Below are 27,791 nucleotides of genomic sequence, written 5' to 3' on the forward strand. Positions count from 1 at the left end.
CCGGTCATGCGCAGACCTGTCTCCTCTTCCACCACCGGGCGGTGGGCGTCAGTCCAGGCAGAAAATCCTCCACAACAAGGAAAGAGAAGAGAGACTGCGTCAGGTACCGACCTTTGTCGGCATCCATCAGTTGATGCAAAACAGCATCCAAATGAATCATGAATCAGGAAACCTTTCGTGGACACACTGGAGGACTTCCACAGGTAGGCTGCAAATAAGAACTATAGATCGCACCAATGCCTCGACACAGTGGGAATGGAGTGAGATTTGGCTAGTTATAATGGCTAAAGGCAGTAAAGTATCTTACATTACTGCATGTATTTGTTTCAAACCTTCGATGTGTCTCTGGACCTGGGTCCTGATATCCTGGGGTTTGTAAATGAAACAGTTCCTTGTAAGGTGACACACTGCAATGACCACCGTTTTAATCCTCTACCGTCCTGCTGATGAATGGGATGGACCTGTTCAGTGATCGATAAGCGGTGATCGATAAGGCGTCATGAGGCGTCTGTCCCGGCGGAAGGCGCTGAGCCTGGTGAAGGAGCTGGACGCGTTCCCGAAGGTCCCGGACAGCTACATGGAGACCTCGGCGTCCGGGGGCACAGGTGGGCCCCCTTCATTCTACTATACATCGTACTAAAGTAATAACACAACGTGAGGGTGAATAACACACAGCGTGAGGTTGAATAAAACAACGTGAGGGTGAATAACAGAACGAGAGGGTGAACAACAACATGAATGGGTGAATCTGGTGTCTCCTCTTCAGTCTCGTTGCTGGCCTTCGGGGTCATGGCCGTTCTAGCCGTGCTGGAGTTTTTCGTTTACCGCGACACTTGGATGAAGTACGACTACGAGGTGGACAAGGACTTCTCCAGGTAGGTCAGGAAGAAGGACTGAATGAAGTCAGCAGCCACGCCCCAATGATGGTCTGGACGGAATCTGACGTACGTGTAAAATTCACCTATTTTTCTTTCCCATTTTACAGCAAAATGAGAATAAATATCGACATCACCGTTGCAATGAAGTGCCAGCGTGAGTGAACATCACTTTGTATCTCAATCACTGCAAAGGAGTAATACATAATGTATTCAGAGCGGTGATGGCTTGATTTCAGATGTCGGCGCTGATATTCTGGATCTGGCTGAAACCATGATTATGTCCAACGGTCTGAAGTATGAACCTGTGAGTACAACCTTTTTATAGATCATCTATCCTGACCGAGCAGGTATGGTAGCATTAGAACGAGCTAACTGCTAGCTTTAAATAGCCTGGAGCGACCGGTTATCCACACCCTTCTCCACTCTCCCCAACCCTTCATCAGACTCACTTTTTCCTGTTACTCTTAGTTTTTACTTTTATCTCCTTTCTCAGGTGATCTTCGAGCTGTCGCCTCAACAGAGACTCTGGCACAGGTATTGACTTTTTTTTCTTTTGAGGAACTGTGGATTGATGTCCAATACCAATGTATGTCGTTTGTATCCTAACCCCGGCGCCTTTCATCTCTTCTGAACCAGAACTTTGCTGGTGATCCAGAAGGGTCTGGGAGAGCAGCACTCCCTCCAGGACGTGCTGTACAAGACCGTCCACAAGGGGGCGCCAACGACCCTCCCCCTGAGGTCAGTGGTTACTCAAAGGGAACCCCGTCAAATAAGAGCAGGGATCATCATTTTAACTGGAGTTGGGTGTCATGCACAACATCTTTCCCCATTTCTAAAGCTGCTCAATGACTTTAAACACAGACATTACATGTGTGTGTGCGTGTATGTATGCGTGTGTGCTTGTGTGTGCGTAGAGAGGGCGCATCCTTGGAGCCACTGAGCGCGTGCAGGATCCATGGGCACATCTATGTCAACAAGGTGGCGGGAAACTTCCACATCACGGTGGGAAAGTGAGTCCTGCCGAAGCCAGGATGCTTCATGCTCTCTCCAGCTCTACTCTGTCACTCGTGAACGAGTGTACGAGTGAACAAGTGCTTTGGCTCGTAATAGCGTACATCTAGCTAGCTTCTTTTGTTACTTTTGCCCAAGCCAATTCAATCTCAAATGTTTAAAACGCGTTAGGTGTCATTCCTTCATGACCCTTGAAGAAGAAAATATGTCATTTGGTTAAAGAAGCGCTCCAAAAGTTATTCCAAGTTTTCTTTGAAATGGTAACAAGCCGTTCCCCAGGTTTTACATTATGTTCATAAAACTTGTTGATCCTCTTCAGGCCGATACAGCACCCCCGCGGTCACGCCCACATCGCCGCCTTCGTCAGCCACCAAAGTATGGGAATATCAGCTATCAAGACATGTATCAATCACTGCACTACTACTGGACATGTATCAATGACTACACTTCTGGACATGTATCACTATCAATCACTACACTGGACATGTATCAATCACCACACTACTGGACATGTATCAATCACCACACTACTGGACATGTATCAATCACTACACTACTGGACATGTATCAATAACCACAATACTACTGGACATTTATCCATCACTACGCTACGATAGTAATTTGAGTCTTGAAATAAATTCTTCCATCTCCTCCAGCGTATAACTTCTCCCACCGGATAGACCTCCTGTCCTTTGGGGAAGAGGTGCCAGGAGTCATCCATCCCCTGGATGGAACACAGAAAACCACCCCTAACAGTAAGAAAGGTTCTTGGTTCCGACCCCAATGTTTGCAGTCGACCTGTATTTGTCCCAGAACCACCTGCCCTCACCTTCTCAAAAACGACTCGTCTAAAATAAGACCACTGGCTGAATGACTAAAATCATAAATATATCATTATTCATAAATAAAACACAAGTTGTATTAATTTGGTTTAAAGAATTGTGTTGTCCTCAGGGTACGAAGAATGTATTTCCCTCATTTTAATAATTTCATTATTTATCTCACGGCTTGATGTGTCGATAGATGTCTGTATTAAGTCCAATAATATCGTCCTAAAGATACATGCTCCCACTGATCCTCCGGACGTTCTCCTCCCCAGATAACCAGATGTTCCAGTACTTCATCACCGTGGTGCCCACCAAACTACACACCTACAAGATCTCCGCAGACACACACCAGTTCTCCGTCACAGAGCGGGTCAGTTTGAGAACACGCAAAGCCCCTCCCCTTACCCCAACACCCCTCCCTTACCCATTTAATGTGTGTTGTATCTCCTCGCACTTAAAAATAGTACATAGCATCGTGCAGCATCTAATCCTAGCTATATTTGTCGTACACAGGGAAAAGGTTAACCTAGTGATTGTTAGTGCTTGGCATTTGGTTCTATGAACATCCTTACTGTAGTTATTTTCTCTCTTCTGACAAAGGTACTCAATTCTAAATTGTTTAACTTTGCCTTACTTTTTTTCTTTTACTTATCCTTTTTATTTTCTCATTTAATTTTATGTACGACGATGTGAGGCAATTTCAGTCTCCCTCGTGTATGAAAAGTGCTCTATAAATTAAGTTGCCTTGCCTCGCTTTGCAAGTCTCTATGGATAAAAGTGTCTGCTAAAATGCCCTGAATGTAAACGTGAATTAACCCGGGTACCTTCATCATGTCGATGCGCCGCCCAGGAGCGGGAGATCGACCACGCGGCAGGCAGCCACGGCGTCGCCGGCATCTTCGTGAAGTACGACACCAGTGCCTTGATGGTGACGGTGCGCGAGCAGCACATGCCCCTCGGACAGTTCCTGGTGCGCCTGTGTGGCATCGTGGGGGGCGTCTTCTCCACCACAGGTCTGTGACGCCGTCTCTGTACTGCATTACCCCTACCAGCTCCGTAAGGACCTTTCTCTATACCGTTTAACCCCTACCGGCTCCTTAATGACCCGTCTCTGTATTCACTGTCCAACCCCTACCTGCTCATTTATCACCCGTCTCTCTATACTGTTGAACCCTTACCTGCTCCTTAATGACGTCGCCAAATTCGCTGCAAGTTTCTGTGGATGATTTCTACTGTATGGCTTCAATAATACAAATACGAGTGTTTATATACCAATGACTTTAATGGGGTTTCATTTTTGGACAGGTTCGCTTGGTAAAATGGAATGTAAACAATTATTGCTTAAATATCGCAGCCAACACAGACCTAACATTCTCCATTGTCATAACGGAATTCGTCATAATCAAAATATGTAAAATATTCGCCTACTTCGCTCGTTGGGAAGGAAGATCAGGAATCAGGTTAAATACTCACTCAGTGCAGACACTTCACTGCATATGCTTACTTGGTACAGATTTTATGAAAAACATTGTTACACGTGTATATATATATATATATAATATCCCCCAAACATATACATCCATCCCCCCCCCCCCCCAAACACTCATGTCGTCTCTTCCCCCCCGCCCCGCCCTCAAACACTCATGTCATCTCTCTCTCTCTCTCTCTCTCTTCCCCCCCCCCCCCCCCCCATAAGGTATGCTGCACAGGTTCGTGGGCTCCTGTGTGGACGTTGTCTGCTGCCGCTTCAAACTGGGAGTCTACAAACCCACAGAGGTGAGGGTGAGTACTGACTTAACCCTGAGAAGAGTCCGGACTCAACCCCCTGAGGCGGGTCCTGACTGATCCCCCAGAGGAGAGTCCTGACTAAACCCTAAGTTAAGTCCTGACCAATAGCGTTTTCATAAGCAGTCGCCATTTAAAATGATTGTCCTATGCTACTAAAATATTTATGATTACATTGTTCACGGTTAAATGGAGTCAAAATATTATCAACAAAAAAAAACATACACATCTGTGAAATACGTCCGACAGTCCTGTCTGTCAAGGAGTGGTAGTGGTCGTTTGCTTTATCCATCTGTAGTTTGGAGTTGATGAGTCCTCCTGTGTATCCTCCTCCTCCAGGAGGCACAGGCGAGCCAGCAGCAGAACGACCACCTCCCCCCTGGAGAGGAGGCCAGGGGCTAGGACCGGGGCTAGGACCGGGGCTAGGACCGGGGCTAGGACCCGGGGCTAGGACCCGGGGCTAGGACCCGGGGCCAGCACCAGGGCCAGTACAGGAGCCTAGGTCTGCCCATAGTCCCACTGTTACAAAGAAAGAAAATGGCCGTCTTTAACAACATTTTATACTCCCTGTTCGATTATTATTTTTATTATTATTAAGAATAATAATAAAATAATGATAAACCAAGATGTCTATTTTCTTTGAATTAAAACGGGGTTTAAAATCCATGCAAACCTTTAATCGCTGCAGTGGCAGGAATTGTTGTAAATGTTCACTGCAGTAGCTGTAGAGTGTGCAGGCACTGGTGACTATCGGCTCCCCGACAAAACTCTGAATAACCAGTGAAATGAGTAAAAGGTTGTTCTGCTGTCAAGACAAAGTTCATGCATTCATGCTGATCTATAAAGACAACGTCCATGCATTCATGCAGATATAAACGAGAATCCAGATAGAAACCCAAAGATTTACCAAATACATGCAATCTCTTTTCTGAAAGGTAGAAAGGAATAGAGTGAAAGAGATGACCTTTAGGAGGTCATACTTTGGGCTCCGCTAGATGGTTTATCTAGGGCTATGATGTTAGTGAAAGGAAACAGGCATCAACATCACGTAATGCTCACTTTGTTTATTGGACTGAAGCCAAGCAGACGTGTAGAAGATGTTGAAGCAGAAGGAGGATGAAACATTTCCCTTCCCAAAGTCATAACTTCTGCGGAGCAGCAGATTTTTATAGAGTTCAATAAAAGGCCAGAGTCTTGTGTTTCAAGTGAGCTGCCGTCGACCTCTTCGGTCCTGCTGACATCATCTGGCATCATCAGCTTTGATGGCAAAACCTTCCGCCATCAAGGGTACCAAACCGGGGCCCTTCTGAGCACCGCAGCCCTAGCCTGCTCCCACTGCCCACAGTCACCATGGTAACACCCCAGACATGGACTTTTGCATAAACGGGTGTTAAAAAAATAAATCCTATGGATTTCCATTTGTGTTCTGTAATCTCAGAAAATTTACAATAAATACTGCACACGAGTCAGGTTTGGAAATCAAACTCAGACTTATCTCTCCCCGCGTGGGAGTGTTCAAAGTAAGCACGAGGAAGATTCCACCAACCTGCTGAATCAACAGTCAGACATTGGGTCTGTTTTTGGTCATCAGCAGCCATATACAGGTTCACCTATTTACAGGTCATCTTCTGAATGTTCTTATTAAATATATTACACCTCAAGGTTTATCCGCTTGAGAGGAAAGGGTTTATAAAATATGTAAAAATAGTAAAAGGTAGTTTCAGTACAAACAGGCAGCTTTGGCGAGCATCAAACCAGCGCCTCTGCGCCGCAACACACCTTCACAGCGCCGGCTCTCGCTAGTTTGTTGGCTCAATCAGCACAAAGGTAAGTTATTGTAATAAACCAGTATAGCCGGTAGTTATTTTGGTCTGGGTTGGTCGTCTCAACCCTCGCCTGGCAGTACAAATGACAAAGACCCAGCATTGTTTAAAAGAGGAGGACAAGGGAGTTTGACAGTGAAAGAAAATAAAAGTGAAATGCCGAAACATTCCTTGTGTACAAAAGAAGCCTGTGATGTTCGTTCAAAGGCAGTTGGTCTGGACTGAAGAACACAGCACACAGACGGGCTCGGAATTCACCAGAAAGAGTCAAACACGCGCATCGTTGCATATACAAATCAATGATGTAAAAAATACCCAAACATGTCCAATGTGTATCGTAAGGTGCGCACAAGCAACCATTCCACTTGAATGGTGGAGAAGAGCCCACTTTGTTGGTTTTCTTCTTCAAGTAAACATCCTTCTTAAACCTCTCCATCCACCACCACCACCACCACCACCGTGACCCTGCTGTGAAGCCCAGAAGGTCCAGTAACCCCAGAGAGGGCGAAGCAAGGAGGTGAGCCTTCCTGGACGAGGGTCAGCTGACCTCAGGCGACTAGCGAGCTGGAGACTCGGAAGTGGGAGAGGAACTTGAAGCAGAGTCTCACCACGAAGTACCAGATGTTGTGGGCCATCTGGGAGCGGGCGATGAACACCCTCCAGATGAAGATGAGGAGCAGCGTGTTGAAGGTGTAGCGGATGTTCCTCAGCCTGGTAGGATCAAACAGCATCAATGGTTAGAGAACCTCTTCACTTAGTCCCTAAAGCTTCCTTTAAAAACACTAAGGGCATTCAGCTGCTTTAACTTGAGAGGAATCAAGATGCATTTCAAACCATTTAAAAAATAAAAAATAAATGATAATAGAACCATAAAATGGTCAAATTAGTATAGTTTGGAATAATAAAAGAACAAGAAAAAAACATGTGTAGCCTACTTTAAACTTTAAAATGTGGTTATTAGTAGTCTTCCCCTCTGAATGATTTATGCGGTTATAAATGATCAACTGGAAGTGCATCACATTCACACCATCTAAATTCCAGCCTAGTTGTCATATGAAAGATCTATTATACATCACTCTCCATATCCATAGTAACCAACAGAAAGCCCTGAAAGCCACACACACAGTTTGGATCAGGTAGAATGTTGTCCGTAAACTCACTTCCTCAGGTGTTTCTGGGCCACAGGGATGTCGGACATCTCCTCATTGAGGACGTATTTCTTGGTCCCGATGCAGTAGTTCTCGATGTACTCTGGCCAGTTCAGCTGCCGCACGTCAAAGTTGAACGTCTGAAGAATTTAAAGAATATACATTTAGTTTGACCACACCCAGATAGTAGGGGGCGCCATCCCCTCACAAAACAGCCACAGATGAAACCTTTACTTATCCCGTCTGGGGAATTTGGGATTATTATACGTAATACATGAACAATATCAGAAGGATACACAAGAATGTCCAGGAGGGCGTTGGTTCTAAATTAAGCTCTTCATTACCTTGTAAAATGCTAATTAATTGCCAAGTAATTATTGAACCACGATAATAAAGAATGTCAACAAGTACGCTTGTGTGCGTGTATATGCACGAGTGTATGTGTACGTGTGCGCACGGTGGTCGCACCTTGCGGTCCTCCACCGTGAGCTGGTTCAGCAGCATGCTCATGTTGTCAGACTTCCACTCCCAGTCCTGGTTGCTGAAGTACTCCAGCAGGCCGATGGCCTTGTGGAGCCGGTTGAAGATACGCATCATCCTGGAGGGATGGGGGGAGGGCAGAGAGAGACAAAGAGAGACAAAGAGAGAGACAGAGAGAGACAGAGAGAGACAGAGAGAGACAGAGAGGCAAAGAGAGGAAGGAGGGAGAAAAGGGCAGAGGAGGGAATGAAGGAGCGAAAGATAAAAAGAAAGAAAGGAGGATGAAGGTCAAAAGGTCAGTGGTCACTCCTGTAGTGATACTCCGGTAGCTACACTTGAAACACTGCTTTTGAAGAAAAGTCTCAACAGCAGTGTTGCATTACAATAGACGTTGAGATGGTTTAGCAAAAAGGGCCACTATTTCCCGAGACTACCCAGTGGACTGTACCCACCGGTAGGCGGATCTATCCATCAATCATCCGGACTGGACTCTCCCACTGGGGAGGTTCCTAGAGGGTCCATTTTGAAACGGCCCATCAGCTCGTCTCAGACTTACGTGGGCTTCTGTCCGGAGAGACGCAGGTACATGTCGTAGAGGATGGCGGGGCACCGGTGGCTCACCAGCATCCAGTACTGGTTGATCAGGTAGTTGGAGGTGATGTTGGCGTTGGGCCGGCGGAAGGCCTGCTCCAGGGGGTTGGTCTTGAAGGTGTTCATCACGTGGTACTCTGGGGACGAGAGGACGGAGCCGTCGTTACGCATCTTAACCGCGAACCGTGTACGCAAAACCGGGGTCTGAATGACAGCCAGGAGGACAGACTTAATAAAAAGTGACCTTAGACTGTGTTCCCCACGGACAAGTCGGCGGGAGAGAGGAGACCCTCTAGGCTCCCCCCACCACCCCCGCTACGCTTCATTCAGAGTGACCTCACACATTACATCACGCACACACGGGGGGGGGTTTCCATGGCAACCGCACGACCAGACCCGAAGCGACGGCCAGATGTGCGTCCCGCCGTCGGAGGGCCGCGCCCTTCAGCCGTCCTCCAACCCGCCACCCTCCCCTGTTGGCATGGCGACAGCACACTGCGGCTACAGGCCGGCGCTGGGAGTACCCACAATGCCTTGCGATGGCACGCCACTTGGCATGCAGAGACACTGGAGGGTTCTGAACCGTTCCACTCCTTGGGGAGATCAGCTTAATTCCTATCCGTCCGTCCGTCTGTCCGTCTGTCACATCGTCCCGACGACCTTCCAAACGCCATTTTAAAAGATTCTGCCACCATCACCAATAACTACCCATCTTTTACCGGATCTTTGGTTCTGCCATTAAGAACCCATCTATAAACATATTAGCTTTTCCAAGAGCATGATGCGCTGAAGACTAGGGATGGGCAAAATGATTATTTTCCGGGAACTAGTTCTTTCAGTTCAGTTCACTATAACGATTCGTTTGTTTTGATTCGTTCGTTACGTCAGATTACGTCATTTGGTGTCTACCGCCCCCCCCCCCGCCGTGAGCATAATTTAAACCACTTCTAGGCTCTAAACCCCGTGGAAATCGAGAAGATACACTATATAGTATAACCAAACGTCCCACCAATATTTATACCACTTGCTTACTCTCTATATTTCATTCATGGTTTTACAATTATAATTGTATTTGACTTTACATTTAATTCTTCATTGTTCAGGCATTACAGAACTTTCATGGTCATAAATAAAAAATACGAACTGCAGTTTAATTTCTTTGTTTGTTCTTAAATTGACGTAGAATGGAGCAAAGACTCCTGGGATTGGGAAATGCGTTTATCCAATAAACAGATGGAGGTCAAGTCTATTTTCGAAAAAATGTAGGGGGATATATGAGTGGCCCCACGTCGAATGGTATGACCCAAGATACGTCAGACAGAAAGCGCGCATATTCGACGGTACTGCCTTGTCATTGGTTTACCCAGGTGCCATTGCAACACCATTGCTACCTCTCATTGGCTGAATCTTTGAGAACGTTGTAGACTCAATCAATATAAGTCGCGGGGAGACGAAGCTCTGTTCGTTTGTATATTTTATTTACGTGACCATATTTTTGGTTTATGTTTAAAAAAAAGAATCAAAGAACCAGTTCTTCTTGTTTTGGGGAACCAGTTCTTGTCGTTCACGTTCGGGATTCGTTCGTTGTAACGAATCGGTCGCGACCGACACATCCCTACTGAAGACGCAGGACTTGATAATTCGGTGTACTCTGTCAAAAGTACACCTCAGTTACATATTGGAGTCACAGCATAAGAGTCACAGCATAAGAGTCACAGGAGCACGGTTTGGGTGCACCTACCGATCTCGCCCCAGTGGAAGGGGTTGATGCCCCCTGTGGTGCAGTTGTAGACCATCGCCGTCTTAGGCCTGAAATGGGGGGGAGGAGGAGGACAGAAGATTAAACAACCGGTCGCCATCGCTAACATTCACCTCAATGTTCCACCCTACTGGGCGTTGAGACGTTTACGAGTGCCTGTGAGATCAGGCCCTAACCCAGGAAGGCCAAATCCGGCGCTGAGTGATGGAACTGAAATTAAGTCCAACTGCTTTTCAATGAATAAATCAGTTTCCTTCTTTGCACTGAGAGATGAAGAATATTCTGTCTCTTCACATTTCCTCAAACACACCGCCATCTTAGAGTGACGTGTCCCTTTGTCTCCCAAAAGTTTTAAACCCTCTTAGTTTTTATATTCTTCAACTGACAAGAATTGGCTTCAAACTGACAAAGAGTTTATTATCTCCGTCCTATCGTTGCGTAACTATATCTTCCACTCCATTATCCCCTCTACTACTCTAAACCATGAAACAGTCACTGAGGTGCGTTGCTGAGGGGCCTCCAGGGGGCGCTCTGACCTGTGCACGGCCGTGTACCAGCCAGCGGACAGCGTCAGGTTGATCACCACGTCCACCGGGATCAGGTCCGCCACCGCGTCATGGTTGGCCCTCATGGTACGCAGGAGGCCCTTCCCCGCCTGGAAACACAACAGAGTTTACCCACAGATCGGGGGGGGGGGGGTCTGGCTCTGGTCTCCTTCAGGTAGACTACAGATGAACCCTGGAAGAGACAGGTCTAGGTCTGGGTCCAGGTAGACTACAGGTGAACCCTGTTTGACCACTAAACAGTCTCGCCCCACTCTCTCATAAGATCATACATCAGCTCCATGTTGACTCACGGCTATGAAGACTCCACTCGGCCCGTTGAAGTTGTCGATCCAGCCCTAAGAGAACAGAGAGGACATGTTTGATCAGCATTTTGGGGTTAATAAAGAGCTGCTAAAAGACTTGTGCCAACATCATCATCAAAGTCTTCCCAACCATCCATTGATAAACAAAAATGATTTATTCTGCATACAAGTGCATCTGATCGGTTCACAGTCAAGGTTGAGGGCCGTGTTGAAGTGCGACACGCAGGCTCAGAGCCTGACTGAAGACATTGCAATACTTGTCTTTTTTTTTTTCTACAAAAAACCCCAAAGGCGGACCCCGGCGAGACTAGAGCGTGAAACCGGTTCCCCCTGGATTCCTCTTCATCCCTCGAAAGACCCACTTTGCGACGGCACGTGGTGGTACATTACACCTGCCGCTGGGCCAACAAAACTGGTCTATCGTACGACTGGGAGAATCTACATGTGACGTAACCACCTGATCTAAAAATACACCGTAATAAAACAATCAGCCCCATGAATCAATCCAGCAGAGCTGAAAAATGTTTATCAATGAATGTGTGAGCCAGCAAAACGTCAGGGATGTCCAACTGCCATTTCCCGGGGTGATAAATTTAACAGCGGTGCTGTATAACGAGCTAGGCTTCACAGAACAACAAGGTGGGCTAGGCTTAGTAAACCAGGTTCAGATGGCTGCCAATCAAGTGATGTCACTTCTATTGTTTTCAAAGGGAACACTGTACAGAGTAACCCTCGCGTGTGTGAGGGCTAATGTGAAGAGTACAGAGTAACCCTCTCACACCTGAGGGAGGAGCTAAAGGAGACTGATGGAAAGGAGAGTTAGATGTTTGAATGGATGAAGGGATTGATGACATTTTCAGAGATGGATGAAGTGATGAGGGATAGAGGACATATTCAGAGTTGGATGAAGTGATGAGGGATAGTGGACATATTCAGAGATGGGATGTATTGAGATGAGGTGTGCAGACGGGGCCTTACAGGGAAGGGCTCCTGCCAGCTGGCGCCCACGATGGAGGGTCTGATGATGCCGATGTTGAGGTGCTCCTGCTCCTGCTGCACCGCGTACTCCGCCAGCGCCTTGGTGTACGTGTAGGTGTTGGGCCGGTCGCCAATCAGCCGTGGCGTGATGTCCTCCACGATGCTGTCCTCCATCCACCTGCATGACCACCACATCATTAGTGATTCTCCTCATCAACATAGTGATTATCCTCCTCATCATAGTTATTCTCATCATCATAGTGATCATCCTCATCATCATAGTGATCTTCATAGTGATCATCATAGTGATTATCCTCATCATAGTGATCATCCTCATCATAGTGATCAACATAGTGATTATCCTCCTCATCATAGTTATTCTCATCATCATAGTGATCATCATAGTGATTATCCTCATCATAGTGATCATCCTCATCATAGTGATCATCCTAGTGATTATCCTCATCATAGTGATCATCCTCATCATAGTGATCATCCTCATCATAGTGATTATCCTCTTCATCATAGTGATCATCCTCATCATCATAGTGATCATCAAAGTGATCATTCTCATCATCATAGTGAGCATCCTCAGTGATCATCATCCTAGTGATCATCAATATAGTGATCATCTCCATCATCATATTGATCTTCATTGTGATCATCCTCATCGTCATAGTGCTCATCATCGTAGTGCTCATCCTCCGGACTTACGACAGCGAGTCAATGAGCTTGGTAGGCTCCACGGGAGGGGGGTAGATGACCTCGTCGATGTGGTGGAGGTTGCAGTTGGCGTACGCGGTGGAGACGTGGATGAAGGCCTCCAGGTGCTGCATCTTGCGGGCCAGACCCAGCAGCTGCATGGTGGCGATCACATTAAGCTGCAGCGCCTGCCTGAGAGAATGCGAGAGAGAGTTTGAATGTGTAGGCACATTTGACTTTTTCCTTTTAGTCATAAGACAACATTGGACCGTACATATAGTGCCCATCTGGACGGCGCTCTGATGGAACCTCTGGAATGAGTTACTCCTGGGACCTGATTGTTGATTCTAAAACGTCACCACTACCAAGCCCCAGCTGCCGTTGAGGTGAGGACATCAGGCTTGATCACTACAGATACCTGGGGATTGTTCTCTCCTTTTATGTTTTTACAGGCAATGAGGACACTTTTACACGTTTATCTGACATCATTTTAACCTTGTGTATGACGACCTGGCAAGGACATCTTAACCAATCCACTATGAACACACCTGGAATCCTTGTTGAGGTGGAGAGGTTATACGTCATACGTGTTTTTTCAGGTTGTTTCACTAGTGATCCAGTGAAACCACCTGATGACCCGGTGAAACCACCTAATTTAGGGTTAGGGATAGGGCATGACGACCCGAGTCCCAGGTGGTTCCCCTGGTTCTTCAGGTTGGAACTAGAACTGGCTGAACTCCATTCCTAAATAACTCAGGGGGGAATCAAACCTGCGAACCCTCCGTTAGGGTCCTGCAACTATGGAACTGCGCTCAGGAATTTGAGGAATTAAGGGTCAAACGGTCTATCCTGACGGGGTGAGGTATTTGTCATGATCTGTAAAGCACTTTGTCACATTGTTTAGAAAAGTGTTTTTTAAATTCAAGTGTACTATTGATATTCAAACAGAGTATATATTTAATAAGCATGCAATACGAATAAGAAGAAGCATAATTATTAAAGTATTTGAATTGTTTTATTATGTTGGCAAGCAAGAAGAAGCATAAACGGGATAATCACCTCAAGGCAGGACAATAAACAGTTCGATATGCCCGGCTCGTGGACGGCTTACCGCCCGAGACGAAGCCGTCCACGAGCCCACAAGCCCTAATTGTTCCATATTTTGATACAATTTTAGACTTTTAAATTTGTCAGGCAATGTGACGAGAGCTTGGAACCCGATACGGTTTACAATGCACTTCAATTTCTGAATAATTTCAGTTTGACGCCTGCGCTTCCTGCTCAGCCAGTTACCACGTCATCAGAGTGTGACGCGTCAGACGGGTCGGAGACCGGTTAGAGAGAACAGAGAGAGAACGGAGAGAGAGAAAGAACGAGAGAGCAGTGTAGGAAAGAGGAGTGCCTGTCTGAACTCTGGCCCAGCCAGGAGCATCCATCATGCACACAACGCTCAACACAACACATACGAGCCAATAGAGAGGGCTCCTGTGGTGACAGGTGGGAGCTCAATGACCCGCAGGCAGACAGGCGCACCTCTCGGTCAGTGAGGCTGTCTGGAGGTATTTAGAAGGACAGAGAGAAGACAGAGGGGGACGTAGAGACGGACAGGGGGAGCGAAGGAGAGGGGGAGCCTTTCCAGCAATCCTACATCTACAATCTTACATCGTTACTATTTTTATGTACCCCGAATGAGCAACCAAGATAAACAAACGGTGCGAGTTCTGAACAAACCTGATACAAGGTATTTCTGTATCGATGGTAGAATGCACTGCTCTCTCCAAAAAACAGACATATTTCATTAAAAGAGGAAATTGGAGTCTTTGTGTCTGTGTGTTCCCATGCGTGCGCACGTGTTCCCATGCGTGTACGTGTGCCCGTACTCACTTGAGTGGCGCGTCGAAGCGGATGGTGGCTGCGCAGTGGAAGACGATGTTGATGCAGCCGCAGAGCATCTCCACGTCCTGCGGGCCGAGGGCCAGGCCGGGCTGGGTCAGCTCGCTGCTCACCGCAATGATCTTCTGGTGGAAGTCGGGGTCCTCCTCCCGCACACGCGCAAACAGCTGGGAACAGGACAGAGACACGTGTGAAGTAAAAAAAGTCAACCGCTGGCGTTTATCGTTGAACGGCAATGACGCTTGATGGAAGCAGTGGTTAAGATGACGACACTACTGGGGTTGATTAAAAAAAGAACCAGAAGGAAGAGGAAGGAATAAGACAGGGCTGTGGTTGGTTAAGGTTGTGCCGAGTCAGATGGGAGCAGATAGGAACGTTTATATAGCTGCCCACTCAGCACTCAAAACCCTGCTCTCTTAAGAGCGAGGGTAAAATACTTGCATTAGGGAGAGCTGCAACCAGTCAAAACTTGGGGAGAATGTCGCAGAGATGGTGACTAACTACTGCCATCACCTGCGGTCCTCTGAGATGCTGAGCGTGCAACCAGCGTGTTGCTGACCACAGGAGCCTTCACCTCTCCCATCCCTTCCTCCTTAAACATAATGCAGCTTTTGTTCCAGCCTTTCAGCTGACAAGTGCCTACCAAGCCTCAAACCCACGCAGCCAGGACTAGTAGGGATGTCACTTTGACTTTTAGCCAGGGTCTTTGTTCCTTTCTCGAAGACACCCCAGTACTGGGCCATGGGGAACGGCGGACCAAATCCCGCCCCGCCTTGCCAACTGTGGCAGTATTAAAGGGCCCCTAGCCTAATCTGTGGGAGATTAGACCCTGCGAGCCATACATTTATTTGTGATATCACTTCTGGGAGTGTGACATCACAAGTCGGAGTGTCCACCTGGAGGTCTGTTAAACACCACTAGATCCATCGCCCTGCATCAGGGGGGGGGATGGAACTGATCTGTTCTCCGCACAGCTTCTTACCATTAGAGGAGCTGCACTAAGATCTCCGCAGGAAGTGATCTCGGACCTCATTAAGGGGAACGAGCCCAAGAGACTCAATTAGTTAATTGGGTGCAGGCGTCTCATTCCACAGGCACATGAATATGCATGACCCCTGGGACGCGGTGAACTTGAGAGGACCTGCGTATGATCCAGGGCGTGTGTGTTACCCACCGGGCGCAGAGCCCTTCACCTCGACACACACACACACACACACACACACACACACACACACACACACACACACACACACGAGGGCGTCGATGGTGAAAGGAAACACCCGAGGACGGCAGCCAGCGTCTCCAGAGAGGAGGAGGCGCTCCGTGAGGAACAAGATCCGTGACCCCACCGCACCCGGCTGTTCCCCAACAACCCCGCCAGGCTGTACCCCAGCACCGCCTCCCGGCTGCACCCGAACACAGGAGCCTTCCACTGGGCAACCAGACGGACCGTGGGACCCCATCCCCAACCAAACCCATTGATGCGCCTGCAGGCGCCACACACCAACAAGTGTTCCGACATGATGAACTTCCTTCACCATCTTTATAGGACTGAACATGGGTTTTTATAAAGTGGCAGGAGTTTTGTCCTCATCTTGTCAACGGTATGAAAGATTCCGTAAAGATGCAGTCACACCCTGCAGGAGAAACAGACAGTAGAGAGACTGTGTGTGACAAACACACATCAACACCCACACACACACAAAAGTGTATCCGGGTAGCGGAATGACAGAAACGTCCAAAAACGAGTGCGATGGGTCAGAGAGCAGAAAGCTAAAAATACAGAGCAATGGGAAAAAGACAGACAGAAATTGAGACAAGGGACAGAAATATAGAGACCCACACATGAACGAAGAAAGGGGAGACTGAGACATACAAAGACGAGAGTGAGAGCGGGGGCCGAAAGCCGAGACCGATAGGCGGCACGACAATCTCTCCAGCGCGCCCGTGGGTGAAGAGGACAGACCTGACAGACTCCTTAATGAGGAGGAAAGCCTGACACTCCTTTGTTAACGAGGAGGAGGACAGAGTCCTGACAGACTCCTCCTGTGGTGAGGAGGAGGACAGGCCCGAGAGTCCTCTCCTGGTCGAACAAGGACAGTCCAGAGACTCGTCTCTTGGTCGAACGAGGAGGGCAGAGTCCTGACAGTCTCTCCTGTGGTGAGGAGGAGGTCAGTCCTGAATCTCCTTCTCTCCTGGTCGAACGATGAGGAGGACAGTCCTGAGACTCCTCCTCTCCTGCGGTGACGAGGAGGAGGACAGACTCCTCCCCTCTCCTCTCCTGCGGTGACAGCGTGCCTTAGCCGCGAGACCAGGGCTCTCGTGAACCAATTTGTTTCACAACTCCAGCTAATTTGCGACCTAATTAATTCATCACACACGAGGACCACGGCTGCCTCCTCTCAGCCTCTCTGGGGGGCGGGGGGGGTAGGGGTGGGGGTGCCCCACTCGTCAACCCAACACAGATGTAGCCGGACCAATGCACGCATTACACCAGTGTGTGATGCCAGTGTCTGCTGGTCTGTTATACGCTGCCAAGGTTTAACCGCGGAGGCGATGTACTCGTATCAATATCGAGCATCTGCTACCAAACGGAAATCTTGATACGAGAAGACTACAAAAGTTAAAAGTAAGTCAGAACTAGAGCCCGACCGATATCCTGAAAATAAGTAGGTTGTGCACTCGGAATTTCAGAGTTTTAAAAGAAGGTTTTGAAAACCAACAGCAGAACTTATCTCCTTTTTATCTTATGGGTTTGTCTGATACTTCTTTATTTCAACAGCAGTAACTAGGTCAGAGAGACCCACTCGATATGCAGGTGTAACGGGACACCCTCTGGTAGGACGGGTCTCGTTCCGGCCGTCAGGCCAGCAGACCTCATCGGTGACGCAGGTAGAGGCGATCAGTGTGACCCACAGCCTCAGTGCCCCCGCACAGCCATGGATTAAAGCTACCAATTACACTCTGGCAAGCATAGACACACAGCAGCAGGCAAACGGAGCCCAGCTACTGGTCCAGAAAGAGCCTGGCTCTAAGGGTGTGTACGTGTGCTTGTTGACTGACTCCTGTCAGTCGTGCGAGGGGATAGGGCTCTACAAGTGGAACCAGAACCGTCTGCATCAAAACATCCTGAATAGTTATACCCTCACAAAGAGCCCCTCTCCCCAGAGAGGATTGGTGCTGCAGCCGAAGGCCAGCGAACCAGCTGCCCTTAATCCAGGAGGCCAGCTTCCTTCACCACGAAGACTAGCACCAACCACAAAGTGCTCTGCTGAGGAAGTGGGGGGAGAGGTCAGCCTCCAAAACACCCGTCTGAGTAGATATACTCCTCCATGACCCACAGGGTCAGGGCACCCAGACAATGTTTATATCTGGCCTGTTCTTAGTCAGTAAATCGAGAGAACGCATCTTGGCAGAGAAAAAAAACCACCACCTGCAGCAGAGCGAGCCAGGCTTTTGCGTCGTACACTGTGCACGCTTAAGTCGGGTTATAACTTTAATACAGAATCCATCCAAATATGAACCCATATTGGGTTTGATAATCTTTAAATTCTCACCACTACATACTTTTAGTATCACCACCATCGTCACACGTCACGATGGTATCAACACCATCGTCACACATCAATGGTTTCTTACAAAACAAAACTGAACTGAATAGAAGACTTCAACAGGTTCAGTGTTCTACTATAAACCGATCTCTACCTCCATGTGGCAAGTGTCCCAACCCACAATCAACTGCAGTCTGTGTGAAGCCAAACAGGTGTGGCCCGATTGTTCCTTCAGACCAGCAGTTTCAACACACTTACTAGAACCAGACACACCGGACTACAGGCTTCCTCTGGGCCTCGTGGTAATCGATTGCAAAGAGGAAGGTGTGTATGTGTGTGCGCATGTCGATCAGGGCCTCAAACCATGACCCTTCAAATGGATCCAGAGCTAGCGAGTTCAAAGAGGAGTTTAGTAAACTCGTAGAGCCTGTTGGTCGAGGACAAACTCATAGGTTTGTAAAGTCAACAAACACAAATGATATAGGGGAATGCGACTGAGCATGTTGTTTTGAAAGGTCATGGAGTACGTGTAGATGAATTGATTACAGCGGCCAGGATTAAGAAGATGCAAAGCCAAAACCAAACCAAGTCAAGTGGAGACTCAAAAGGTGTTGAACCGTGCTTCAGCTTCCTGCCAGCAGGACAACACAAAATCGGTCTCAGGATCAGCGGCTTGTTGTGGAACGAAACCAACATGCCGATTGATGGAAGACATGTTGGAGTGAATCCAGAGAGCAAACGAGAGGCTCATTTTTGGGGTCCATGTTGGTGTGTTTGCAGAGGGCCGTGTGAGCAGACAGAGAGGGGGGGGGGGGGGGGGGGAGTCAAACCAGCAGCAGGAAATAAAACAGAGCAGGAAGTAAAAAAAAAAAGTAAAAAAAAAAGGAGCAGGATGGTCGAGGACAGCTGAGGGGCAGAGAGGTGAGAAGAGGGGGAGTGTTGGGGAGGAGACGGGGAGGAGACGGGGGTGGATCCTGAGTTTACCTTTGGGGAGGCACTGTGAGATTATAACGAATCAGCGCTGACTCAAACTCAACACAGTGAGGCAAAGATACAGCCACCTGTCAATGCCGCTGCAGCATACCGCACATGAATAGGACTACGACGTCCTCTGCCTCACAAAACACCTTCCTCTCGCCTCGGGTACATAAGGGGAACAGGCCCGACTAGCAGAACAACCCCACCCCCCACCCCCCACCTACATGAACACATTCCGATCCATCCCTCCTCTGTAGAGGGAGATATGCGGGATACCCAGTGCCGGACCATTTCATCGTGGGGGGGGGGGGGGGGGGGGGGGGTTGGGGGGAGAAGCCCACACCTTGGGTGTGATAGGTCTTCAGTAGATGACGACAGGCAGCCCACACAGCCGACCGCACAGCTGCACCCCGCCAAGCTTTCATTAATTATTGCAGCACAATAAAGAATCGCTTCCTTCTACCACCGTTTAGCAGACGCTTTTATTCTGAAGACACCAACCGCTCGCAGGGGAAAGGGTATGGCGCTCCCCAACGCCCACAGACCTTACCGTGTGTTCACACCAAAAGCTGTAAAGCGTTTTGAGCGATGAACGCCCATTCACTTTCTATTAGACATGAATCATGAAAATCGCAAGAGCGATATGAGCTGTAAATATTTTGGACAGCGTTGCGTTTTGAGCTTTTCAGCGATTTTGCATCTTTTACAGCTTTTGGTGTGAACGTACAGTAACGGGATCAGAACCACTCAGTCACTTCCAGGATGGGAGTAGAACACACAACCACTGCATCACTCATTAGCAAGGTTGTGTTCCACTTGAAGAAAGTTTGAATGCTTAAATGTTGGAACATTCGATTTAAATGGAGCACATTTCCAGATCCCAATCAAGCAATTTAGAGTTAATTTATGCAAATTAATACAATTATGCGTTGTTATATGTTGCCGGTTCCCGTCTCTCCACTACGGTGCCTAGGCTGCCGTAACCCGCTGAGAGTTGGCTCATTACAGGATCAGAGCCGTTCTCTGTAGAACAAACGACGCTCTGGGACTGATGCAGATTCACTGATCAAAAGAACACTATAAAACAAAGACTGATTCACCAACAAGGCCAACCTGCTCCTCTTCAGTTACATTCCTTTTCATGCGTGTCCGTGTGTGTGTGTGTGTGTGTGTAACACGTGTGTCTGGGAGAGAAAGCTTATCTGCGTACGTGTGTGCGTGGGAGTGTGTACGACTTTAAGAGCATGTGTGATAGTGTGTAAGAGTTCAAGAGTGTGTGCGATTGTGTACGAGTTAAAGAGTAAGAGTTTAAGAGCATGTGCATGATTGTTAGGGTCTATATTTAATTACGTGCATAGTTTAATGAGTTAACGAGTGTGATGGTGAGTTTATAAGTGATGGAGTTCATGCCTGCATGAGAGAGTTTGAGAAAGCGTGTACGGAGGGTAAGAGAGCGGAAGACTTCCTGACATACTGAAGACGGTAGCGGACAAGAACCACAGGCCTCTCTGATCACGTGAACACACGGGTGCAGACCGAGCTATGGAGGCACCTTGATAGCATTAGCATCCACCAAGCTAGGCTAGTCGTCTCATAACCCATCATGAATCTTGAGATGAGACACCCTTTATGTATTCTTTCCCTTCGGAAAAGCAGTTTGATGAGCTCTTCCAGTTGGGGAGACACCAAGACCGTATGCAGTGAATAGCTGTGTCAGAGCGCCGGTATCTCAGTGTGCTGCGTCGAGTCTGGAGGGGGAGGAGGTGACGCAGTCCGCTCCAATGTGCGAGTGTGAAACAATAGTCAAAATGTTGTAAACAGACACGTAGCGCTGTAGCTACTTGAATGTCAGTCCGATGCTCCTTTGGTTTCATTACATTTGAATAAATGCCAAAACAGAAAGCCCCAGCCTAGGGGTAAAACAATCATTTCATAACCCGTTTATTTGTTTTGATCCAACCTTTCTGAAAGTGGCCGTTTATTTAAAAGTGGATTTTCCCGTTCGACGGTTCCTAGCGGCCACATCAAAACACACCGGCGGGAACACCCCTAAAGCCTGGACTGCGTCTGCGGGGCATGCCCTCCATCACCCGTCCCATCCCCCGGGCGGGGCTGGCAGAGGGATCTGGGAAAATGAGTCCCAGATCTCAGAAGAAGGGTATGGTAAATTCCCTTCTCCTGCCGTCCTACTCATCCCTACCTGGCCCTCATCAAGTCTGTTTGTGTGACGTTTGTGTTTCCTGGAGGAGTGCGTGCGTGCGCACCGACGTGTTACAGAAGGTGCAGCGGCGTGTTACAGAAGGTGCGGCGGCGTTTGCGAGCCCGTCCCCTCACCTTGCACTTCACCATGTCGCTGAGCCTCTGCTCCACGGACTGGCTGGCCTTGGGCCGCACCAGCAGGTAGAGGGCCTTGACCCCGGGGCAAGAGCGCAGCAGCTTCTCCACCAGCACCTTGCCCATGAAGCCCGTGCCGCCTGTGATCAGCACGTTCTTGCCCGCGTAGTAGTCCGCCACCATCGCCGTCATGGCGACGCCGCCACCGCCGCCCGCCACTTCGCTCGACGAAGCCAGCCTATCAGCTTCCAGACGCCCGGTGGTGCTGAGAGGGGGGGGGAGACGGTCCTTTAGCCAACTACGTCTACGCCTGGAGAGAGAGAGAGCGAGAGAGAGCGAGAGCGAGAGTTAAACGGTGGCCAACACTACAACAAACATCCCGTTAGCACGACAGGGCCCCGGTGGTGAGCAGCAGAATCCAGAGGTCCAGTTTTAGTCCGGCCTGCCATGAGCCACTCAGGCACAGAGCGATAAGGAGCAGGAGAGATAAAGAGTCCAGCTCTGTACTCATTGATCAACGGAAAATAGACCCCGGGGTTAAATTTTCGCCGGAATTACACTTTAAGCTATGTTTTCCTAGCGACTGGAAAAGCCTGTGTACCTCCTGGGATGGAGGACGTCTGCTCCTCCACAGCAGGGTGCAGGGGGCAGTGGGCAGGGTGCCCGGCCCCCCCCCCCCCCCCCACCCACCGCTGGCACCATTAGCAGATGCCAGATCGATAGCCTTGCATCACTAGGATGGATGTGAGGCTGGTGAAGACTATACCGGACCCCCACGCTGGATACTTGAATGCTCACCAACGGGATCCTCCTTATTTAAACAAAGTGAGACTGACCAACCGGACCCTTTTACTCATCGCAGGGCCGGGTGGACGCGTCGTTATTCTCTGCAGCGCTTCATTCATCGTCTCCCAAGAGATTTTCCGAGACAGCAAAAGGAAAATTGCGAGCCGACTCTGCCCAAGGACAGGAGGCAAGTTCCCCCCTAGAGCGGTACCTGACCTAGATACCACCCACACACTAAAGTGTCAGCAGGGGATCGCTCTAGACCTGGTCTTCGGTGAGAGAACGTTACACACCGTAGTGAATCTATAGGCTTCATAGAGGGTGGGATCGAGACCCTCAGCCCCTCCTCGTTCATCAGGTTACCCTAAAAAGCGAGTGTGTGCTCGCAGTGAGCTCCCTAAGCTTCATCTACCAAAGTGTGTCTGGAGGTGACTAAGTTCCGGAGGCATTACATCGTATTGGACCCTCCGCATGCAGGCGTTGGTACGGTGGACAGCAGCAGACCACGCCTCAGTCACCTTCTAGGACCGGTGACGGACATTAAACATGTAGAGGAAGAGATGTAAACCATTGAAAATAATCCTACTGTGAAATCCTGTTCACAGGCAAAGAAAACCACACAGCCTACAATAGGAAGGCTTTCTGTGTGGACCGTTATGTAGACCGAGTGATGAAGACTGTGATGAAGACTGACTGATGAAGACTGTGATGAAGACAGCAACAGGCCCAGTCCTGCTGATGTCTCGTCTGGTGTCTACTCTCCCTCCCTTTCCCTCTCTCCTCCTCCATCCTCTCTTCCCCGCCCTCTCCATAAGGAGGTCAGCAGAGCGGCTGGAAGAGGAGACGGAGGAGATGGGGGGGGGGGGGGGCAGAGGCCAGCGGCCGCTGAATAGAGATGGGGGGGGAGTAACTAGAGCCACTATCGACTCAATAGGACTGGCAGTGCCAGGCGCCACACAGAGGGAGAGACTAAAGGTCCCTTTGAGTAACGTGGTACGAGGAGACACTGCGTGGAGGGGGGGGGGATTCATCCAGAGCAACTCGCAGTGAGTTCAGACGCATGTCATTAAGGAGCAGGTAGGGGGGAGGAGCAGGTAGGGGTGAGGAGCAGGTAGGGGTGAGGAGGAGCAGGGAAGGGGAGGAGCAGCTAGGGGTGAGGAGGAGCAGCTAGGGGTGAGGAGGAGCAGGTTGGGGGAGGAGCAGCAGGTAGGGGTGAGGAGGAGCAGGTTCGGGTGAGGAGCAGGGAGGGGAGAGGAGCCAGGAGGGGGGGGGGGGGAGGAGGAGGTAAGGCTGGGGGTCACCTTGCTCAGAGAGGCTGTCAGGTAGACTGCAGACACAGTGTAGACCCAACCTCAGTGTAACCTCTGCGCTCTCCTCCGAGAGTCCTCAGTGAGTGTATTGGGGTTTACGGGTTACCAACATCTCTGCTACCAGAGGGAGTTCCAACGTTAACATTCCTCTCTTGAATAACAGCATCAGGGGTGGGGCTCCGACGGGTTCAGGGACTGGTCCAACAGGCTGGCCAACACACCCGTCCCCGTTCTAACTCCGCTAGGATGAAGACGGGTGTGACCGAGCGTAGCGGGACACAGAGGGGTGGGGGGGGGGGGGCAGATCAACGGGACAGGGCCGTTTGGGGGTTAGGTGTTTGATGCCCACGGATACAAGGTCCCGGGTTTGAACCCTAATGTCGGTAAACTACCTGAAGGCCTTCTTGAGAACGATTTCCTAACCCCAGCATTGAGACGAATAACGTCCTATTCAATCACCAAGTCACCAACCCATGAAGGGTGATGATACTTCATGCCATGGACGTACCCACATCAACATGAATGTCACAATCTGAACCGAGGGCTTCTATAAACTGTCAAAGACTTGCTGAGAGGCAGAGCATTCCCTCCGCCCCCAGGAGGTACAGGAATAAGGTGCTTTACGACCTCTGGAGACAAAGTATTCCTCATCTAACATCAGCATCACTATTACAAAGATTCACAATTTTTACGGAAAAAAAAAAATGGAAAAAATAACTAAACCAAAAAGTTCTGTGACTGTGTGACTGTTAGGGTGCCTGCCTAGGGAGAACGACACGGTTATGCAAATATTTGAAGCTCCTCTGTATCAAAGAGGTTAGATTACTCGTGGAATGAAGCTCTTACAATAACAACTTAACAATTCCATGCCGTATACTGTGACACTGATCAGTGACAGATTTGGCAACCACATACGCACACACATGGGTGTCTGTTTACTCCCCTTATCTGGACCACCGTGCTCGCCTTACCCCCGCAACACAGCTGGAAACTGACCCTGGATCAGCACCGCCAGTGGTAGATTTCATAGCCCTCTGACCGAAATGCACCTCACCTCGTTAACACCACATGGTCAGGGCAGCTTGAACACCTGATCCTATAGAAGTGCAACACTGACTAATGACCAGAGTGGATGTTCACGTTACTTCGTCATCATGGGGAGAAGTTTTATAGAAAGGGAAACTAAGTGCATATAGATAGGGATTAGGGGTTAGACAGTGAGAAGCCGAGACAGGTCATTAAGGAGCAGGTTGGGGTTACAAAGTGGAAGCAGAGACAGGTCATTAAGGAGCAGATAGGGTTTAGAGAGCTAAAGCAGAGAGAGATCCTTAATGAGCACCACAGGCTGTAAAATGCCATTCTGACAAGCCATTAGTGCAGGCACGAAGAAGTTCATATTTTAAGCCAAATAAGTATATTTGAAGGTTTCCAAAATCTGGAAACCTATCCAGAACCTAACCATTTGACATCACAAGTGGAGGTGTGAGATGTACAGAGCAGAACAAGGGATGACATCACAGGGAGGGGCCACAAACTATTTAAAACTTTTGTAAGTGGTGGTTGTGATAGGAGTCATTGACAGCTGCCAACCACAATAAAACCCACCGTGTTCTAATCTCATACCAATCAGTGAACAGAATGTTTGTTCTAATGGCTAAATGATATTAGCACTACCGTCATTCATAACATCTTCCCACCCAACGGCCTCCATTCATTCATATTTCTTTAGAGACATAACACTGAGTAATCCATTCATTCTTCTGAAACATCCGTCACCACGTTTCTGTGTCGACGCAACGGAGAAACTCGTAATCCCGTTGTGTTGTCACAGAGGAGGCTTGAAGGATTATTCACGTTAATGAATCACCGCCGTGAGTCAGCGATCACAGTACGGTTCACCAGGAGTGACTCGAGGACCGGGTTTTGGTTTAAAGAAACATTTCTATGGGAGAGGACACAACGGCCACTCGATCTTTGCTGAAAGACTCAAGGAGAGGGAGATTCAGAGTAACTCATCTGGGGACTCGAGACACTGGAGATATTAAGATTATTTTAATCCAGTCATGAAACTGCCAGATTATCAAGTGTCGCTTTGACGACATGTTTGATATAAAACTCACCTCGGTTGGCTCGAAAATATCAGAGAGCGAACGAGTCAGCATGGGGAGGGAGCTGTGATTGACCCTGACCTGCAGCCCCCCAGCTGAGCATGAGAGGCTGGGCTGAGCTCAGACCAAGTAGAAGACAATCATCAAAATCTGGTGAAAAACAGCCATGGTTACCAACCATGAACAATGAACAGTTTAGTTTTAAGGACAAAATAAGCTTCTCTCATTTGTCCCTGGGGGGTACAGACACACGAGAGACAGAGAGCGATAAACCTGTCAGCTACTGGATTGGCAGAACCAGTAATGCTGGAAGGAAACAATTGACTTGCTACATAATATAAAGAGCAGCCTTCGAGAGTTGGTTGTTGTTCTGCTTCAAACAGGTTCCGTCCGCCTGGGTGTGAATTCCTTCCCACTTTCATTTAAATTAACTGTTGAATAACGGCATTGTTTCTTAGCAATGTTGTTCCAGACTTATTATTCTACAGACCACCTTAAGGGGACACCTGTTCATTCCAAGTCTGTGTCCTCCAGCGTCTGAGGAGAGTTCCTCCACAGTGAGTAACGCAGACCAGAGGAGCCGTTGAAGGGGGACTCGTGTTCCTTTGACATTCGATTGCACAACTCTTCAGTTACAGAAATCCTGTTGGATGTCATATTCCACCAGTGACGACACCCAGAATGTGGAAGGTGGGGATGGGGGTGTGTGAGTGTATGCGTGTGTTCAAGGATGTGGTTCAGGTTCAACAGGTGTGGTGAATGAGCTGACATCATCCACAACGTCATTACACTTCTGGGAACATGGACACATTGTTATAAAATAATACAATTCCTGGCATCCATCCCCAATCAGACCATCCTGACTCTTAACAAGTCTAGGACACACACACTTACAGAAATGATAAGAACCAAGAGACATTTCTGATTGAAACACGTTCTAACTTAGCCTTATCCTGTCACAGCAGGCTGCACGCCACCCATACGTCACAGAGACGCCGCTAATTGCCTCTTATTAACTCTATTGTCAGTGTCAGAGAAACAGAAACAAAACACGGCGTCTACATGGAAACGAACCAATCGCTCCATTAACGAGGCATCGCTCGCTTATTCTCGATCGGATCCTAGATCGAGGCGTGTGAATCCAAAACAATAACCTCCCCGTGCGACTGATTGGCGACTGGTTGCAGCCGTTGTCCCGCAGACAACGGGTCGGTTTTCCTGCTTCAACATGTTAGCCCTCACAACTACAGGACGGTAAGTCATATGCATCCCTCAGGCGACCCGCGCCAGACTACACACACAGCACCACCCAACGACCCCACAGCATCCTACTCCCCGCTGCGTCTCCTACTCCCGTGTCCTCCTACCTGGAGATGAAGAGCAACTCCTCGCGGGGGTCTTGACCGAGAGTCTCCAAAACGTCCGCCTGTCAGTCGCTCGTGGCAGCGTCTCTTTCTCGCCCTACGTGCTCGTGCGTCGGTCTACGTGCTCTTCACTGCTGTCTGGCGCTCCCGTCTGCTGCTCCGCGTGTCTCGTTGTCGTCTGGCTCGTGCTGGTTCTCACCTCGGGACTGGTCTAACTAACCTCAGGACTGGGAGGCGGTGGGAGATAACTTGATGGGCAGACCAGTGGGCGGGACCTATCTACCCGACCGACCAATCACAGCCTGTGATTGGTCGGCCTGCTGAACCCCAGGCTGGGTTCAGCAGGTTCTTCTGGTCCAGCGACAATGCAACATCCTAATTAATATCTTGTTAATTTATAATATCTATAAATGTTCTTCTACAAGCTTTTCCACAAATACTTTCGTTTTTGCGATGCTTGAAGCCCAACATCTTTTTTTTTAATATTATTAACTATAGTTGTTTCCCTTGAAACTTCGACCCATTCTACTTTCTAGGTGTTTGTAAGTAAGAAGGTCTGTATAATACAATAAAAGGACACTCAAAAGTGTATTTGACTGTCTACAAAAGCGCTCTAT

General features: G+C 48.7%; 2 protein-coding genes across 2 annotated transcripts; one reads left to right on the top strand and one right to left on the bottom strand.

Moving 5' to 3' along the window:
* On the top strand, positions 1–5,126 carry LOC132447802 (endoplasmic reticulum-Golgi intermediate compartment protein 2-like). Its single transcript, XM_060038785.1, has 13 exons — positions 1–203; positions 470–605; positions 767–875; positions 986–1,032; positions 1,115–1,182; positions 1,372–1,412; positions 1,515–1,616; positions 1,793–1,888; positions 2,209–2,264; positions 2,546–2,644; positions 2,989–3,086; positions 3,567–3,729; positions 4,413–5,126. The coding sequence occupies exons 2-13, from the start codon at positions 500–502 to the stop codon at positions 4,559–4,561; spliced, it is 1,134 nt and encodes a 377-aa protein (XP_059894768.1). The 5' UTR covers positions 1–203; positions 470–499; the 3' UTR covers positions 4,562–5,126.
* On the bottom strand, positions 3,980–27,409 carry si:dkey-97m3.1 (fatty acyl-CoA reductase 1). The gene is made up of 14 exons (XM_060038764.1): positions 27,178–27,409; positions 21,607–21,916; positions 14,735–14,910; positions 12,863–13,042; positions 12,149–12,326; positions 11,159–11,203; positions 10,839–10,957; positions 10,285–10,352; positions 8,509–8,680; positions 7,941–8,070; positions 7,485–7,612; positions 6,933–7,035; positions 5,175–5,270; positions 3,980–5,020 (listed from the first exon to the last, which is right to left on the bottom strand). Exons 2-14 carry the CDS (start codon positions 21,796–21,798, stop codon positions 5,000–5,002), a joined length of 1,608 nt encoding a protein of 535 aa, XP_059894747.1. The 5' UTR covers positions 21,799–21,916; positions 27,178–27,409; the 3' UTR covers positions 3,980–4,999.
* Between the last annotated feature and the right edge of the window lie 382 nt (positions 27,410–27,791).

The sequence above is a fragment of the Gadus macrocephalus genome, chromosome 19, assembly GCF_031168955.1.
Source record: "Gadus macrocephalus chromosome 19, ASM3116895v1".
Classification (NCBI taxonomy): Eukaryota; Metazoa; Chordata; class Actinopteri; order Gadiformes; family Gadidae; genus Gadus; species Gadus macrocephalus.